Raw genomic sequence first — 17,825 nt, forward strand, 5'->3', positions numbered from 1 at the left:
AAAAGGAGACTAACTTAGGGAGTTCTTAAGCTACAATGAGAAAATAAACTAAATTTAGCTATCAAGTGGTATTTTCCAATACTATCAATCAAGTCCATGTACTCCCATGTAAAGGATTTAACTCTCATATGTTCATGCTTAAGCCCACTTGGTTGAGCTAAGTTCATCTTCATGCAATTTTAATAGCTTAAAAATTCTCTTGTCTGGCCAAATTCTTAAACCCAAATCTTTAATCACCCAAATCTCTTTATTATTATTTTACTGCATTTTCATTGTTTTAAATATATACAAGTATGTATATCTTATTATTTACATATTTACCACCATTAAAGTATGTATTTTGTCTATATATTTATATATATGCATATATTTCTAGGTTAATTTATATATGTTTTGTATATATATGTATATGTATATATGTATTATAGAGAAAAATGTCTTCTCCTTTTAGTTGTTTGCACTTACCTAGACCAGAGATAAAAAAAGAAACTAGTTTCCACTAAAAGGAACGGAGAAATACAAAAAAGGATTTACAAACTCAATACTCCTTTTTTTTTTTTTTTTTTTTTTTGAGAAAACAAATTCAATACTCTTATTCAATGAACTTATAAAATTTATTTTGAATACTACTTAATTATAAACTCATGTTTTACATTTACAATGTAGGGTTCGAATTCTTCAGCCCTATTTTATTTTATTTTTTATCTTATTTTTGTCCACCATTTGTATGATTTCACTTCGTTTACAAACATTAATAAAATAAAATAAATTAAATGACAAAATGATTATGTTTCAAAACTAAATATAATTTTATTACTAATTGAAAGGCAATGAAAACAACTAAAAACGAACAGAAGATCTCAATTTTTCTGACCATATAAGCTATAACCATTTTATAGAATAATTTTTATCAAAAATATATATTTTATATGCGGAACCTTAGTCACTCTAGTATTATTGACGTTATCATTCTTGGAAATTGAATATGTGACTTATAGCAAATAATACTTAAACGTAATAATTTTTAAAATTTATAAAATATGAAATAATTTATTTGATTTTTTTAAAAATATATAATTTATAAAAATATCAAATATCAAATAAAAATAAATAAAATAGGCCATTCAAGTTCAAAATATAAGACCCTTAAAACCATGGGGGTTTGTAGCTTATATACCTATGCTTGGTAGAAGATGGGAGTATGCTTGAGAATCTTTGTAGCAAGTTTTTGCCATGAGCAACCCACCTGCTCAGTTTTCCAACAGACCCTTTGATTTCCTCCTTCAAAACCAAAAGTCAGCACCCAACTTCTTCAATTCTCAATCTCAGAATCCTCATCCCCAAAACCCCAATCCTCTTCCTCCACCTGATCTGTCTGCCACACTCTCATCCCTCAATTCCCTCATTCAATCCTCTCAGCAGACCCTTCACTCCCTCTCCTCTCTATTCCCTCTCCAAACCTCGAATTCCAGCAATTCCAATGGCTTCGTTGCCTGCCCTTTCGACCCCCACCATCTCATGCACCCTGAATCCCTCTTCGCTCACTCCCACCGGTGCCCTTCCTCTCCTTACCCTCGTAGTGATGACAATTTCTCACATCTCAGTTATGTGGAAAAAACCCACAAATCCGCTGACCAATCTCGAGCTGAAACCGCTTTCCTTCGAACGCTTCGTGGGTCTGATGCTGAGGAGCTCTGCTTCTCTTTGGATGATTATTATGCTTATTTTGGATCCAATTTCTTCTACCGTGACTGCCCTGGTGCTGTTAATATGTCTGCTATGGATGGTGCTAGCAGGGCTTTCGCACTTCCTGCTATATTGTCTGTCCAATGTGCGAATTTTGTGGACAATGAGGACAGAAAGATGAGGAGCTTCGACAATGAGCGTTTGAAGATTCTTCCTTCAGAGTTATGGGATATAAAAGGTGAGGTTGAATCTTGGGGTGAGTATCCTTGTGTTTACTCTTACCGTACTCTCTATGCCATATTGGGGTTGGATAGTCTTACAGAATGTAATTTGGCAAGAAGGGTAATTTCGAATTCTCCTCGATATGGGGTTGTGATCGATGTGGCTATAAGGGATCATATAGTTTTGCTTTCTAGACTGTGCTTGAAGGCAATTAGGATGGAAGCTTTGACTTTGGTGAACAAGCATGTGACAGAGATGGTTTCAGATAGTAAAAGTTTTAACTGTCCCATCCTGGTTCAAGCTTTGATGTGGTTGGCATCTCAGCTTTCTATTCTGTATGGAGAAATGAATGGGAAGTTATTTTCCATTAACATTCTCAAGTGGTGTATATTGGATGCTGCATCTGGTTTGTTGATTTTCCCATTGGAGCGGAAGGAGACAGAGGATCATGGTTTAAAAGAGGTTCTACAGGGATTGGATGCCAAACCTAGAGAGCCGCTTGAAGAAAGCTCAAATGGCGAACAGAATAGTATAGCAAATGAAAGTGTGATGGGCAGGGTTGTTTTTGTGTCCCAGGTGGCAACAGCCATTGCAGCACTGCATGAAAGATCCTTGCTTGAAGAAAAGATTAAGGGACCACACATTTCTCAACCGCTTGCTTTATATCAACGGTATTGACTGTTCTCACTTTGTTTTTTTATTTTTATTTTTATTTTTTAACCTTCTGCAAACTTTTAAGTTAGTTTTTGAAAAACCTTAAAGTATCCTTGCACTTTCAAGACATAATGTGCTTCAAATTTAATTGAAATTTATGGCTTATAAATGGAAAAAGAAAGTGGTAAATCAAAATACTCTTCGCAATTTGCTATGATGTTTATTTTTTGTGTTTATACTACATCGTTTGCGGTGGTCTCTACTCCACATTCAGATTGTTGATCGACTTCATATCAACAGAATACTTTTTATTTGACAGTCAAGCCTACATTCAGCTAGCCTTAATTTGAAACCATATGAAGCAAATGGGGCATGCGCTGCAATTTTCCTTCATGTTAAGCTTGACATCATACAAATGCAAATTCCCTTTACTTTTCAACAGGAGGCTTCTGAGGCCTTAGCTTTTTCTAGTTTACTTAATAATCAAACTGTTTGATTTCCTAACTAGCTGAATGATTATGTTTCTAGTATTATGTGCTGTCTTTAAATGATAATTTATTTTGGATATCTGTTTGAGTATGTGGTTACATGGTAGACCTACTAATACTTTTGTTTGTAGTTTGTGATATCTTGTTCCTTGTGCTGTTTGATTTGCGGCAAACTGCCCTGTGTATTTCAAATCTTCCTACTGAATGTTATGTATATTTTTCACCCCTATGTATAATCTTGTTTCAGTTTCATTTCTATGACATATTTCACTTTCTAAGGTGCATATAAATGCTTACTTATAGTTTTCTGTTATAGGATAGCCGAGCATGATTATGTGTCAAACAGAGCAAATGAAGAGCGGAAAAATCGTCCTCAGTATAGACCTATAATCGACCATGATGGACTTCCTCGACGGCTGTCATATAGCCAGGTAATGACTGATAACATTACTAATATTGTTTAACATTAATCAGCAGGGACTTGGTACATATAGGTAAATCTCAATTCATGTACCATACCCTAAAAAATAATAATAATAATTTGTTTCAATTTCTAGATATCATCTTCTAACCATATTTGTAGCTGGAATTTATGCCTCTTAACTAGGTAATATCCAGGTTGTACTTTTTGGTTTCTACTGAAAAATCTTTTAGATCATGTTAGTATGTTTTAGGAAACTTGATATATTTTTAGCTTAGTATTGATTTCTCTCTCTTTTCTAGAGCTTTTGTTTTATATAAATTGATAAAACATTATAAGAGTGTGCCAAGGTGGTTCCGGTCATGTTTATAGAGAAAACAAAAAAAGAGCAACTGGACTATAGACATAAAGAAAGAAAGTAGAAAGAAGTGAGAGAGGCAATGTTTTTTTTTTTTTTTTTTTTAATTTTCTTTTTGAAAGAAAGTCTGAGAAGTTGTTGGACATCCTTAATTGGACAAACACTTAGTTTTAGTTTTTGTCTTAAATTGGTAATGTCATGTCTCTCCGGGTGAATGATGTTTTATCACTAGCCATACAACACATGAAGCACTAAACAGCTGGTTCTGCAGTTATTGTGTTTTACTTCTCAAAATTGTTTTTTTGCAATGTAGAATGTTTCAGCTCATAATCTTATAAGTTCAATTTTTTGGGTGTCTACACCAGGATACAAGCAAGTCTAAGACTAGAGAGGAGTTATTGGCAGAAGAAAGGGATTACAAGCGGCGAAGAATGTCATATCGTGGTAAAAAGGGGAAGCGGACAACTCTAGAGGTAAGCATCTGTTTTTCATATTAAATATATAGTGCATAGCTTCCTCAACCTCTGTTCTGCAAGTTTAGGTATTCAGATCATTGGTTTCATTTTCACTTAACATCTGCTTTATATGGCCAAAACCCTACTCTATGGTATTCTTGTAGTAGTAAAGGATACAAAGTGATGAGATAACAGAGAGAATTTATTTCGTGTTTCTGGTGGGGTTATAGCTATGGCTTTGCAATGTTTAAAAGAGTTAAAATGAGCTAATTCATAGTGGTTATATACAAAATAGCTAGATATTTTATTCGGTTCATAACATGAGATATGGCATTTTTTTTGTGTTTGATGTTTGTCTATATCCACGATCAACTTAACTAAGCTTTTATCTGAAAAAGTAAGTCGATCTGTGCTTAATATATCTGTATGTCGAGTGTTATATATGTTTGTACCAGCTGTATTGATCATCTTATGTTATTAAACATCACTATCAATTTTCCTGTTCTGAATATAGTATGTTATGTAACATACATGTTACCTAACTATTATCTACATATTAGTCATTCTGAACCCAGGTATGGCTATTAATTGGAGATGGTTTTATTCCCACTTGCATTCTGGCTTTAGTTCATTATCTGGTTGCTTGAGGTTTAACTTTTGTCTGCCACATTTCATCTAAAGGATGTTCATCTTATCATATGTTTTAAGCACAGAAGACTTGTTCTTTCCCCTTTTATTTTCTCCTTATGTTTATCTTTATACTTTTGAAAGGTTATGAGGGATCTTATAGAGGATTATACGGATGAAATCAAGCAAGCTGGAGGAATTGGGTGCTTTGAGAAGGAAACTGATGGAGGAGCCTTTCCATCAGAATCACGTTATGCTTCTGATGTCACCACGGATGTTGACAAGCCAACAAAAATCAATTATGGCTCATCTACAGCAGGAAGTGGCCCAAATCATTTCAAAAAACAATTGCAATCTAATTATAGCGTCCAATCTATAGGTGATTATGAAGAACCAAGTAGAGGTTTTCATGATAACCACGGATTTCAAGTAGATCAGAGAAGTGTCAGTAGGCATAGACGTGATCGAGAGTATTATTCTAGGAGCCCTGAAAAACGCAGGAGTCATGGCCAGTCACATGGGCAGACTCGTCATCAAGAGGAGGGAAATGATTTGGAGGTGATTGGAACCAAGCATTATGATATTAAGCGGCAATCTTCTAGCATGTCCAAGCGTCATAGATCAACTTCATCTGTGGGGAATTCTCACCACAGCTCAAAAGTTAAGGATAGAGACACCTATAAGAATCATGGGTCGCAAACTACGTTCGAGGATAGATATATTCCTTCAAAATATCATGGCATAAGTGAAGATGATGTCTCAACTAACAGCAACTATAGCAAACCAGATAAATTGTATGTCAAAAATTACCAAGAGCTACCAAGTAACCATACTTCAGCGGAGCAGTTTCCTGATTATCATGAGCAATCAGAGTAGTTTTACCTTATGGAGTAAGTTATTTTGCATTTTTCTTTCTTTATTTATTTTTTTTATTATGGTTTCAATTACAAATTTGAAAGTGAGCTTTTGTTTGTGACTTGTTTATTGCCACTACTTTGCAGTACGAAGTCATCATGCTTCAGCAATTTTATTTACACCAGTATCCTCCTTTTGTATCCTTGACTGTTCTGTTTCATGTTACAGTTCATTTTCAATATTGCTATTCATACTTTGCTTCTTTACTGTTTTCTTTCTGTATGCGATTGTAGAATTAATGCAAATAGTCATGTCATCATTTATATACTTTTGCCTAAAATGTTTATACCTGTTCTCATCGTCAAGATATTTGTTGTCATCATTTAGATCTCGGTATCAGTTGAGGAACTGTTAACTGCATTAATTGGCATCAGCAAATTGTATAATTATTACTGTGATGATTCACTTAGTGGAGTTTCTTTCAGGTATGAACAGAAATTCTTTTATTCAATGTTGTGAATTAAATGATTCAAAACTAGAAACTTAAGAGGATTCATGTATTGGGGTTAAAAATAGTTAGGTTTCCTGGAGAGATGCATGCCTTTAACAGTCATGCAAATTCAGCGGGGACAAATGGATTCATTTTTTTTATTTTATTTTTTTCTTTTGGTCATGAATTGAAATATCTAAATTTTATTATCTAAATTCATCTTTTTTGGTGAATAATATCTAAATGTATCTGATATACTGTTATTGTGGTCTCACATGTGACATGTCTGCAGTTGTGAGACTAGTTTTTCACTCTAAGTCTTTATTCCTTTATCCTCTTACCTTTGTTTTCCTGAAGTTTCTCTTGTCTTTGCTTGTCAAGTATACATCTTAAAATAGTTTGCCCAAAAAAGTAAAAAAAATAAAAATAAAAGGTACATCTTATAATAAGCTTCGTTGTTCAAACTTTATTGGTTAGGATTTGCTTAATCCATAGTGATTTTGAAATTTGGGTTTTTTTTCAGAAACAGGTAGGTAGAGTCAAAACAATATTAATGTTTAATTGTTAGAATGCCTTCTTTCATTAAACCCTGTATTTTTCCTCCTTCTTTGGCCAATGGTCACAAGACCATATTCTTTACCAGGTTGACCTATCTATTTACCAGGATTTGACCACTTTTCTAAAGAATGTAAAAATCAATGCCGTCCTGTTATATTGGCATAGGGTGCACCACAGAGAAATCTTTAGAAAGCTCAAAAAGTTGCAGCAAGACTATGTAAAATGATGGTTTTTCATTCATGCATGTCTGTAATACGACACAACACATGTTTACTGATAACAGTGCAATGTTGGATCAAGGATTATTTAAGTGTAGTTTTCTCTTTTGACGTTAAGTCATTCCTTAATCCTAGATGCAAGTATTTACAACATTAGGAGAGAAAGCTATATATGTTCTATAAGCATTCTTAATTATTAGTACGGAGTATTACAGGACTTTTGACTGTATATGTATTGTTTTTGTGTGACGGCACTTCTACAATATTTTTGAAGTAAGATGGTGTTTCATGCACATTTATAGCTGATGTCATTGTCATATTCTAAGTAAAATTTCATGTCTCATTTGTGTCTATAGCTGTGAAACATTCTAACTGATATGCTTTTATCCATATTTTGCTAAAATAACAGAATATATGAAACAATATACAAGATTTTGACAAAGGCTGGTGAGGCATTGCCTAAGATAGCAAATGTACAGGAGCCTGTGTGAAAGGTATAAGAGGTGCATTGCAGAGGACAATAGCTCCATTCACTTGTGATATCTTTCTGGTTTTCTCATGGGGGAAGCTTCGATTTCTTTGCTCTGAAAAGTTTCCTAGCTTGTATTTTGTGTTGCTCTCTAATCTGTGTTTGGTATACTGCAATCCCTGTTTTTCCTTTATTGGCTGATAAATTGACATTTTTGCTTCTAGATACTGAGAATACCCACAACGTTGTTCATTGATAAATCTTTGGAAAAAAAAGCATACATATTACAAACATTTTTAATGCGAACAAATAGAAAGTCCTTTTTTTTTTTTCTTTTCTTTTTAATGATAAAAGAAACGTTAACTATATTTAAGACAATAAATGTATATGTAATTTGTATTCATTATAATGAAGAGGAACTGAAGCAGTAGTTAAAATAGTTGGTCCCTAGTTATCTACCAACCTCTCACACAAACGCACATAGATTTTTTTTTTTTTTATTATTATTTTTTTTTGGGGAGTAGGGGATCTGAAATCTGAATCCGATATATTTATCAAAAAACCAATAAATTTACCACTGATTTAGTCAATAGATTTCCTTACTAAAACATGTAAAACACCGTCTGATTCATGAACTGTAGACCTGTCCGTACAGAAGTTGGTCTTAACGGTTTCCAAAGCCTTGATTCCCGCGAGAAAAAAGTTTGTCCTTGAAGCTTGACAACAAACTGTATACATGCGCATGACCATGTTCCCTTAAAAAAATAAAAAATAAAAAGTAAAATTTCTTGTCAAATTTTGATTGGAAGTAACCTATTTCTTCCACACATACTGTACATATGAAACGTCTTCTATCCTTGTTTCATCTATAAATACATTGAGGTAATCGGATGTCTTTAGCACTGCTTCAAACGGCAAAGTAAAATAAAAAGACCAAGGAGTACTACTCTTCTGTTATTTTTTCTTTCATATTTTCTTGGGGTCCAATCATGGCTAATAATTTAGAGATTACGGTAGCATTGGAGATGGAAAGAGTGAATTACAACAACAACAACAATAATAATAATAATAATAATAATGATCATGATAAGGTAATGGAGGATGGAGTTTGTTTGACGTGGGAGGACCTTTGGGTGACAGTTTCAAAAGGAAGGAATAGCAGCAAAGCAATCCTTGAAGGTCTTACTGGCCATGCCAAACCAGGAGAGCTCATGGCTATAATGGGTCCTTCCGGTTGTGGCAAATCCACACTTCTTGATGCTTTAGCAGGTGAATTTTTTTATTTCCATCAAGTATTTATTTTATATTTTGCTTTTTCATTTTCTTTTTCATTTTTTTTTATTTTTTTTATTTTTTTATTCTATCTTTTCAATCTGGAAGTGAGGATTGAAAGTAGAAAAGAGAAAACTACATACACTTACACACCATCTCCGTTTCTGTGCAAATACTTTTAAACATCTTTGTTTTTTGTATGTCTTACTCAGTACTCTCTATTTTTTTATTTTTTTTATTTTTTACTCAATACTCTTCAAATTTAATAATTAATTCAACAAAATTCCCCCTTCCATGTCAATCAAGTGTTTGGAAAATGATTACTGGATTTTTTTTTTTTGTTTACATAATTTCTTAAAACAATGATATATCATCTCCTGTTTTGTTGATTTATTCTTTTCAAGGACATTCTTTTTTTTTTTTTTTTTTTTTTTGGTTCTATTGAGTAGCTAATTAAGTAGGAGAGTATATTACAATCTCATAATTGAAACCAATAAAATGTCTATATATTATCTTTATTTCCTCAACGTAAAGAAATGATGATAAATATATTTTCATATAAATATATCAATATATATATATATATATATTGCAAAAATATTTTTATATGCAATTAAAGTTATAAGTTATAATATAATAAATATATTTATGTAGTAAGACATTATTTATTGATATTTTAAAAAAATATTATTTATTATTATTAACGAATGATGATTAGTGAGATCTACAATTTAAATGCCAATTTAAATAGTAGTTACTTTTAAAAAAAAATCATTTTAAAATTTTAAAATAAAAATAAAATTAAATATTTTAATTAAAATTTACCATATAAGATGATGGTCATTACCGATGATCTCGATGACATTTTAACTAAGTGCACTTCATTAATCATAAGGTAATTTTTTTTTTTCATTTTTGTTAGCCTTACTAATTTATATGTGGTTTAATCAAATAAGGGTATTACTGTTATTCCTTTAGAAACTGTATTAACTAAATCGAAATAGACAGTACTACAAGATGTTGTTATGTCTACATAAAATGGTTAATTTAGTTCTGTTTTCAGTTTTTCTTTTTTTTCTTTTCTTTTTTTTTTCCTTTTTTTTTTTTTTTTGGTTCCTGATAAAGAGGTAGCGATTTTGCCTTTTTGTGATAATCTCAGATCGTTATATAAGGTATTTTACGGAGTGAACTTGCTATAAATGTTGCATTACTGTTAAAATTTTGTTATAATTTTTTTTAATAGCATTTGCAAACAAGTTAATTTTTAAATCATTATGTCTATGCATGCATGTTTGTGGTTGATTTTTTTTTTAAATTCTAATAATAATAATAATAATAATAATAATTATTATTATTAATTATTATTATTATTATTATTATTATTATTATTATAAGCTTAGGGACGAAAAAGCAAATTTTTCGTAAAAGTTGTTTGGTTCCGTAAAAGTCATTTTAATTTGGCATTAAAAAACAAAAAACAAAAAAAAAGGTCTATGATGTTGATTACTTGACAATTTTTCCATCTTTTTTGGATAATGACAATTCACGGGCGGCTATTACTAAAAACCAAAAAAATAAAAAAATCATTCTATCACTATATAAAGTAACTGGAACAGCATATATTACCTTGTGTAACACCAGAGTAAATCATGCAAACTCTATAAAATTATTATTACATATTTGATAATAAATTCGATTATACCATATTATATATATAAGGTTTATATATAAGTTTTACTTCATTAATAGGATGTATGTTTATGTGTCAATTTTTTGTTTTATTTTTTTAATTTTTTGATGATTAAGTGATTTAAACCCAAATTAACTTTGCACATGAAGCAACATGTGGATATAATCATTAAACTGTTCTTCATAAGTATATCAATTATTAATTGGTTGAATTTAAACTGTTTTTGACTTTTTAAAACCTATATGGGATAGTAATAGCATAAACCAATTACATGTTAACATATAAGCATGTACCCTACTAATAATAGCTACTAGTGAAAAATCGAATGTTTCCAAAATATATCACCCTCTGATTAATGCATTTACAACGTCCACCACGCAATTATATACCTTGAAGATTTTTTTCTACCAACTATTCCTGATTGTCAGCCACAAGTTTCTAGTTTGTACGTCTGCTAGAAACTATTCCCGATTTTTTATTATTATTATTTTTTGAACTTTAGCTAGTATTCCTGATTTTTTTATCCTTCTTTTTTTTGGGTATAGCTACTATTCCTGATTGTCATTGATGGAAATTTTCTAATTAATTTTCAAACAAATTCCAAATACACATACATTAACTATCGATCAATCTAGATTTCGTTTTGAAAGACAGTCAATCCAGATTACACAGATGAAAAGGGATGCTATAATTTTGTGAATTTTTTAGGGTCTTTTTTTTTAAATTATAAAATATTTAGGTGAATTTTTTTGAGTGGTAATTAATTAAGTACAATTAAGGAAACTAATACATTCAATATAACCGAAAAATAGATTATTAATTAATAGTTTTAGTATTTTTTATATATGTTAAAGACAAAAAGTCATTGTATTATCACCACATCGATATAACATGTACTAGTAAGTAGGGGGCATAAATAGTTGCCTTGGACACCCTCCTAGTGCCACTAATTTTATTCCATTTTTTTATGTGACATTTTAATTTTTTCATTATTCTCAAAGGTCCAAAACTAAAGAATTGTATAATAATACTGTATCAAAAAAAGAAAATTACTTTCCTGGTCATCAACGAATTAATATTTTTAATTAATTGAACAAAATTCTAATTTGATTACATTTTTGCAGGAAGATTAAGCTCAAATACAAGGCAAAGTGGGGATATTTTAATAAATGGACGCAAAGAAACACTAGCTTATGGTACATCGGTATGTACAATATCCACAATGATTAATTATTAATTATCATAATTATTTGGATTTGACACTGATTTATAACATTTTGGATACTAATTTAAATAATTTTATGAATTACTTAGGCATATGTAGAACAAGATGATACTTTAATTACAACTCTAACGGTTAGTGAAGCCGTGTCCTACTCAGCACAACTCCAATTGCCAGTTTCAATGTCCAAATCTGAGAAGAAAGAGAAAGCAGAAATGACAATAAGAGAAATGGGTCTTCAAAACGCCATGAACACAAGGATTGGAGGTTGGGGATGTAAAGGACTTAGTGGTGGGCAAAAGAGGAGAGTGAGCATTTGCATTGAAATCTTAAAACATCCAAAGCTTCTCTTCCTTGATGAACCAACAAGTGGGCTTGACAGTGCAGCTTCTTACTATGTTATGAGTGGAATTGCAAGCTTGGATAAAAAAGATGGAAGTAGAAGAACTATAATTGCTTCTATACATCAACCAAGCAGTGAAGTCTTTCAACTCTTCAGCAGCCTTTGTCTTTTGTCTTCCGGTAAAACAGTGTATTTTGGTCCCGCTGCTAGAGCAAATGAGGTACTGCATATAAGGTTTTTATATATTGAGCTTATTTTATTTATCTAGTCGTACACTAGAATAATTGACTAACGCTTTTTATATTTTTTTTTTCCCCCATTTTGTGTTTTATTGTTTTTTTGTAGTTTTTCACTTCATGTGGGTTTCCTTGCCCTACTCTTCAGAATCCATCAGATCACTTCCTCAAAACCATAAACAAGGATTTTGAAAAGGTATTAATTCCCATTTTCTCATGTATATCTGGCCTGTTGTGAAGTAGGATATGTATATGTCTTCCTTTGGAAATGAAGATTACTTAAGTCTTAAATTTTGAATTTAATTTGCACAATTGTCTTACAGTTTTTCTGTAGGCTTTATAGAAAAACTAAAAAGTACATTCATTATTAATTTTGCAGGATATTGAACAAGGATCAGGTGGGGCAATATCCACAGAAGAAGTAATCAATACCCTGGTAAAATCTTATGAGGCATCTGAAACTTACCAGCAAGTTCGAAGAGAAATAGCTGAAATATCTAAGAAGGTAATCAATTAAGCAAGTATCCAACACACAGATTAAACAACTAGCTCAAGGTTCAAACAGAAAATTCAATTACTAACATTATCACCCATATATTTGCACGTAAAAATGATCAGGATTATGGAGCTGTGGAGAAGGAGAGAAACCATGCTAGCTTTCTTACACAGTCTGTTGTTCTTACAAGGAGATCTTTCATAAACATGTTTCGTGATCTTGGCTACTACTGGTTGCGCCTTGTAATCTATGTAGGCTTGTCTTTAGGATTGGGAACCCTCTACTTCGATCTTGGCTTTAGTAATGAATCGATTCAGGTTAGAGAGGGAGAGAGAGAGAGAGAGCTTGTTGCAAATTAATTATATGATCAGCAAGAGGTTCACTACTCATGTTTATACTCTTTTTGTGATATTTCAGGCAAGAGGTTCACTACTCATGTTTATACTCTTTTTGTGATATTTCAGGCAAGAGGTTCACTACTCATGTTTATCGCTTCGTTCCTAACTTTCATGGCCATTGGTGGCTTCCCTTCCTTTATCGAAGATATGAAGGTATAAGATTTGGTTTTCAACTTCATAATTAGTGTCTATTGAAGTCCAAGAAGCCATTTCGTCCAAACCCCCCCCCAAAAAAAAAAAAAAAAAAAAGGGGGGGGGGGATCTAAGGGGCCATATAAGTTCTTATTTCTAAAAATAAATAAAATCAATATGGTATGAGACTGACTATATGTAGCACATCTTGTCATGTTTGATTTGATTTTCTCCTTCAAGCATGTTTTCCATCCACAAATGTACTCCACATGTTGTGTTAATAGAAATATTCATACATGTGCATGTGCATATTCAAGGACCGTAAAGAAGCTCTTAGTTTTTAAAAATCAAGATGACAAAGAGTCTAATTATTTATATGGCACATATCTTGTAATAAACTCTCAACTTCTCTATCATCAGGTATTTGAACGAGAAAGATTAAATGGGCACTATGGAGCAGCTGCATTTATGATGGGAAACACATTTTCTGCTGTGCCATACTTGCTAATCATTTCAGTGATTCCTGGATCACTAGCTTACTATCTCCCTGGACTTCAAGAAGGAAGTGAACACATTTTCTACTTTGTCTCTGTGCTCTTTGCTTGCATGATGTTGGTTGAGAGCCTAATGATGATTATAGCAAGCCTTGTGCCCAATTATCTTATGGGGATTATAGCCGGTGCAGGAGTTCAAGGTCTTATGATGTTAGGGGGCGGATTTTTCCGGTTGCCAGGAGATCTCCCAAAACAATTTTGGAGATACCCATTGCACTACATTGCATTCCATAGGTATGCCTACCAAGGAATGTTCAAAAATGAGTTTGAAGGTTTAACTTTCCCTGGCAATGAAGTTGGAGGACGTCCTACAATAAGGGGCGAAGAAATTTTGAGGAATAAATGGCAAGTTGATATGGGTCTCTCCAAGTGGGTTGATCTTGGTATTTTGCTAGGAATGATAGCTTTCTATAGGGTCTTGTTCTTGGTAATCATTAAGACGAGTGAGAAGCTCAAGACTGTTAATCTAGGAAAGTTCATGGCAATGTCTCCTAAGCAAGCCACACAAGTTATAGAGAATCCCATTGCTACACCAATGCATGGAGATCAGATAAACAATCACCAATACTAGATCATATATATAAAATAGTATTGTAGTATATTTAAAATAATAATGGAAGATGTGTATTATTAGAGCATCAGAGAAAGTGAAGTATGTTGTTGATTATAATTGGAGTGAGACAGGATGGTGCCCTCTGATCTTGACTTTCAGAGTTGAGTTAGACTTACAATGTATATTATAGACTAGGCACCAGCTTTATGTTTTCTTCCAAAATTTGGATATCTATGGAATTTTGTTACTTTTCTTTTTATCTGCATTTGGTTCTGATAATATTAATTAATGTGAACCTCAGTTATTTTCCATCAAACTTGAATTGTTTCATTACACTTGTTGATGAGTTCTGTTCATATATGCTCAAACAAACTGCTGTTTATAATTAGGCTTGCATGAAGGCTACGAAAAAGTGAAGCCATTCATGAGTCCGGCCCATAAAAGAAGTACAAGTATAAAAATAAAGTATTTTTTTTAAAAAAAATATATATAAATAAAAAGCGTTGCTTTGGTACAGTTTATGTATTAATGATTAAATTTACTCAAACACAAAACCTTACCTACGGATGAGAATTAGCATTGCTACTTTCCCTGCAAGTTTTAATTCAATTGCATATTATTGGTTGATGCTTTAAATACTAGTTATTTCTCGTCTAATTAACCAAAAAATATATTAAAGAACAAAAAAAAAATAAAAAAAAAAATACTAAACTGAAAATCATTTTAAATTGTTTATAAAATTAAACTCATTCTGATAAACATTTTTTTTTTCTGTTGTTAAATATTACAATCCGCCTATTAATCTCTCAAACGAAAAATAAAAACCAAAATCATAGATGTTACCGAATGACGGTACGTATATATTTGTAATTTTTTTCATTATTTTATTGTCCAAATTTTAGTAGGATCCCTCATTATTATTTTATTTTATTTTTTAACAGAAAAAATTCAAAATAAAATGAAAGTGCTTTTTTATTTTCAACTTGATAATAAAATATTATCAAACTAAATTTGATATTCAAAAAGTTTGAAATTGATAGACAAGTTACTATTATTGTCTAAGCAAAAAAAAAAAAAAAAGTTATTTAAAAAAGAAAATAATTAGTTTAGTTTTTCTTTTTTTTTTCTTTTTTTTTATATGAACAATTAGTGCAGTTTATTTAATAAATATCTGTAAAAATAGAAAATAAAAATAAAAATAAATGAAAAGTGTGAGTTAAATTCGCTCATATTCCTCATTAGATATGAAACGGTAACTGACTATGTAGTGGCAACCAGGAAAAGCAACACAAACTACAAATACCGAATAAATTCTTTCTTTTTTTTTTTTTTTTTTTTGAATTTCATCGAGTTGTACCCTAGGCTTTCATTCTGAATTGGATTTAAAATAATTTGTATTCTGAATAATTTTATCGTTGGGGTTAGAATAATTTTTTGAATTTCATCGAGTTGTACCCTAGGCTTTCATTCTGAATTGGCTTTTGGAAATCGAAAATTGTATTGCTTCGTAGTTGAATCAGAATATGAGTTGTTTTAACTTTTTTTTATTTTTTTTAAAGAAATTGGGAATAATTTTGGATTGGATATCGGAATATCAGGATGCCAGCTCCGGCAGAAAGGGTTCGCATGCCAGCGAACAACAGGGTGCACAGTAGTGCTGCCTTGCGAACCCATGGCATATGGCAGAGTGCAATTGGGTACGATCCCTCTGCACTCAACAAGGACGATGACAAGGGCTATTCACACCTCAAATCCTCAAATTCTGGTTCTGAACCAGAGGATGAGAACGCTTATGCTAGCTTCCAGGGTCTTCTTGCTCTTGCCCGAATAACCGGTTCCAATGCCGATGAGGCTCGTGGTGCTTGCAAGAGGTGTGGCCGTGTTGGGCACCTCAGTTTTCAATGCAGAAACTTTTTGAGTGTTAAGGAAGATATTAGGAAGAAAGACCCTGAAGCTATTCAGGCTGATAATTTGTCTGAGTTGGATAAGTTGAAGGGGAAGTCTGGCAAGTAATGGGAAAAGAGTAGCTGAGAGCTCGGAGGAGGAGGAGGAGGAAGAGAGTTCAGATTCAGTATAGGACTCTGGGATTGAGAGGATCATTGCTGAAAGAAATGGGAAAAGGGTTAGAAAGGGGAGGTCACTAAAGAATAAGGTCTCAAGAGATGATGACGATGATGATGACTTGGATTCTGATTCTGCAAAGGGGAAGAAGAGAGGAAGGTCGACGAAGAGGAGGAGTCGTAAGAAAACGAATGATGAGTCGGATAGTTGTGATGGGGATAGGATGAAGAGAAAGAAGCAAAAAAAGGGAGTAAAAGAGATGAATCTTCAGATGAGCACAATATTTATAAAGTTGCAGCAAGACTAAATGTGTAAAATGATGGTTTTTCATTCATGCATGTCTGTAATATGAAACAACACAATACTTATGAATTGATAATAGTGCAGTGTTGGACAAAGGATTATTTAAGTGTAGTTTTCTCTTTGACGTTAAGTCATTCCTTAAACCCAAGGTGCAAGTATTGTCATATTCTGTATATGTCTTTCGACTGTATATGTATTGTTTTTTGTGACAGCACTTCTGTATTGCATTTTTGAAGTAAAAATGGCGTTCATGCATTTATATCTCCTCTCATTGTCATATTCTAAGTAAAATTTCATGTCTCATTTGTGTCTATAGTTGTGAAACATTTTAACTGATATGCTTTTATCCATATTTTGCTAAAACAACTGAATATACGAAACAATATACAAGATTTTGACAAAGGCTGGTGAGGCATTGCCTAAGATGGCACATGTACAGGAGCCTGTGTGAAAGGTACATGAGTTGCATTGCAGAGGACAATAGTTCCATTCACTTGTGATATCTTTCTGGTTTTCTTTTGGGGGAAGCTTTGATTTCTTTGCTCTGAAAAGTTTCCTAGCTTGTATTTTGTGTTGCTCTCTAATCTGTGTTTGTTATTATCAGGGCCGTCTCAACAATTTTTGAGGCACTAGGCAAAATATTTGAGGCTTTAATTAAATATTATTTTTAATAAAATAGATTTTTTTATATAAATTTTTTTTTTGGTTTTTTTTAATGTAAAGTTACTAATCCAATTTTCATATTCAAGATTTGATAATAATTTTTTTTTTCAATTGATAAAATTGTTAAATTGTTTAAGACATAATTGAACATAAATAAGATTTTATTAATTTTAATTTTGAAAAACTCTTTTCCACTAAAGCTAAACTAGTACAAAATAATAAATCCATGCAAAGTGAAAAGAATTTAATTTTTTTTATAGAGTTTAATAACTCAAGTGCTATTTTTTATTTATGATTTTATTTTTTTCTTTTAAACTTTTAGTTATTAAAATAAATTTAATCAAGTTATGCAAATTAAGATATAAAGAAAAAAATGAAAATGAAACCAGAAACTATAGAAA

At 31.9% G+C, this 17,825-nt stretch overlaps 2 protein-coding genes and 1 pseudogene across 6 annotated transcripts; all 3 read left to right on the top strand.

Annotated features, from left to right (window-relative positions):
* Positions 1–1,146: 1,146 nt before the first annotated feature.
* Positions 1,147–7,831, top strand: LOC112492829 (U11/U12 small nuclear ribonucleoprotein 48 kDa protein). Of its 5 annotated transcripts, none has more exons than XR_007237321.2 (6): positions 1,147–2,579; positions 3,367–3,481; positions 4,195–4,302; positions 5,056–5,801; positions 6,154–6,251; positions 7,442–7,831. XR_007237321.2 is itself a non-coding variant. In XM_048461722.2 (5 exons), the coding sequence occupies exons 1-4, from the start codon at positions 1,234–1,236 to the stop codon at positions 5,785–5,787; spliced, it is 2,301 nt and encodes a 766-aa protein (XP_048317679.2). In that variant the 5' UTR covers positions 1,147–1,233; the 3' UTR covers positions 5,788–5,801; positions 6,154–7,831. The 5 variants fall into 5 exon arrangements, 3 of the variants coding, with proteins under 3 accessions (XP_048317679.2, XP_048317681.2, XP_048317678.2); XR_007237316.2 differs by having other exon boundaries at positions 1,148–2,579; positions 5,913–6,251; XM_048461722.2 differs by having other exon boundaries at positions 6,154–7,831.
* Positions 7,832–8,371: 540 nt separating this feature from the next.
* LOC107427670 (ABC transporter G family member 1) lies at positions 8,372–14,656 on the top strand. The gene is made up of 8 exons (XM_048461725.2): positions 8,372–8,770; positions 11,588–11,667; positions 11,778–12,248; positions 12,374–12,460; positions 12,644–12,769; positions 12,883–13,077; positions 13,225–13,311; positions 13,711–14,656. The coding sequence occupies exons 1-8, from the start codon at positions 8,491–8,493 to the stop codon at positions 14,413–14,415; spliced, it is 2,031 nt and encodes a 676-aa protein (XP_048317682.2). The 5' UTR covers positions 8,372–8,490; the 3' UTR covers positions 14,416–14,656.
* A 1,339-nt stretch (positions 14,657–15,995) lies between these two features.
* Positions 15,996–16,765, top strand: LOC107427669 (CAX-interacting protein 4-like; annotated as a pseudogene).
* Positions 16,766–17,825: the final 1,060 nt, after the last annotated feature.

The sequence above is a fragment of the Ziziphus jujuba genome, chromosome 9, assembly GCF_031755915.1.
Source record: "Ziziphus jujuba cultivar Dongzao chromosome 9, ASM3175591v1".
Lineage (NCBI taxonomy): Eukaryota > Viridiplantae > Streptophyta > Magnoliopsida > Rosales > Rhamnaceae > Ziziphus > Ziziphus jujuba.

Coding starts and splice junctions, on each gene's coding strand:
- LOC112492829 (XM_048461722.2), top strand. CDS start 1,234: ATGAGCAACCCACCTGCTCAGTTTTCCAACAGACCCTTTGATTTCCTC. Junction 3,482..4,194: donor GACGGCTGTCATATAGCCAG/GTAATGACTGAT, acceptor TGTCTACACCAG/GATACAAGCAAGTCTAAGAC. Junction 4,303..5,055: donor GGAAGCGGACAACTCTAGAG/GTAAGCATCTGT, acceptor TACTTTTGAAAG/GTTATGAGGGATCTTATAGA.
- LOC107427670 (XM_048461725.2), top strand. CDS start 8,491: ATGGCTAATAATTTAGAGATTACGGTAGCATTGGAGATGGAAAGAGTG. Junction 8,771..11,587: donor ACTTCTTGATGCTTTAGCAG/GTGAATTTTTTT, acceptor ACATTTTTGCAG/GAAGATTAAGCTCAAATACA. Junction 13,078..13,224: donor TTAGTAATGAATCGATTCAG/GTTAGAGAGGGA, acceptor GTGATATTTCAG/GCAAGAGGTTCACTACTCAT.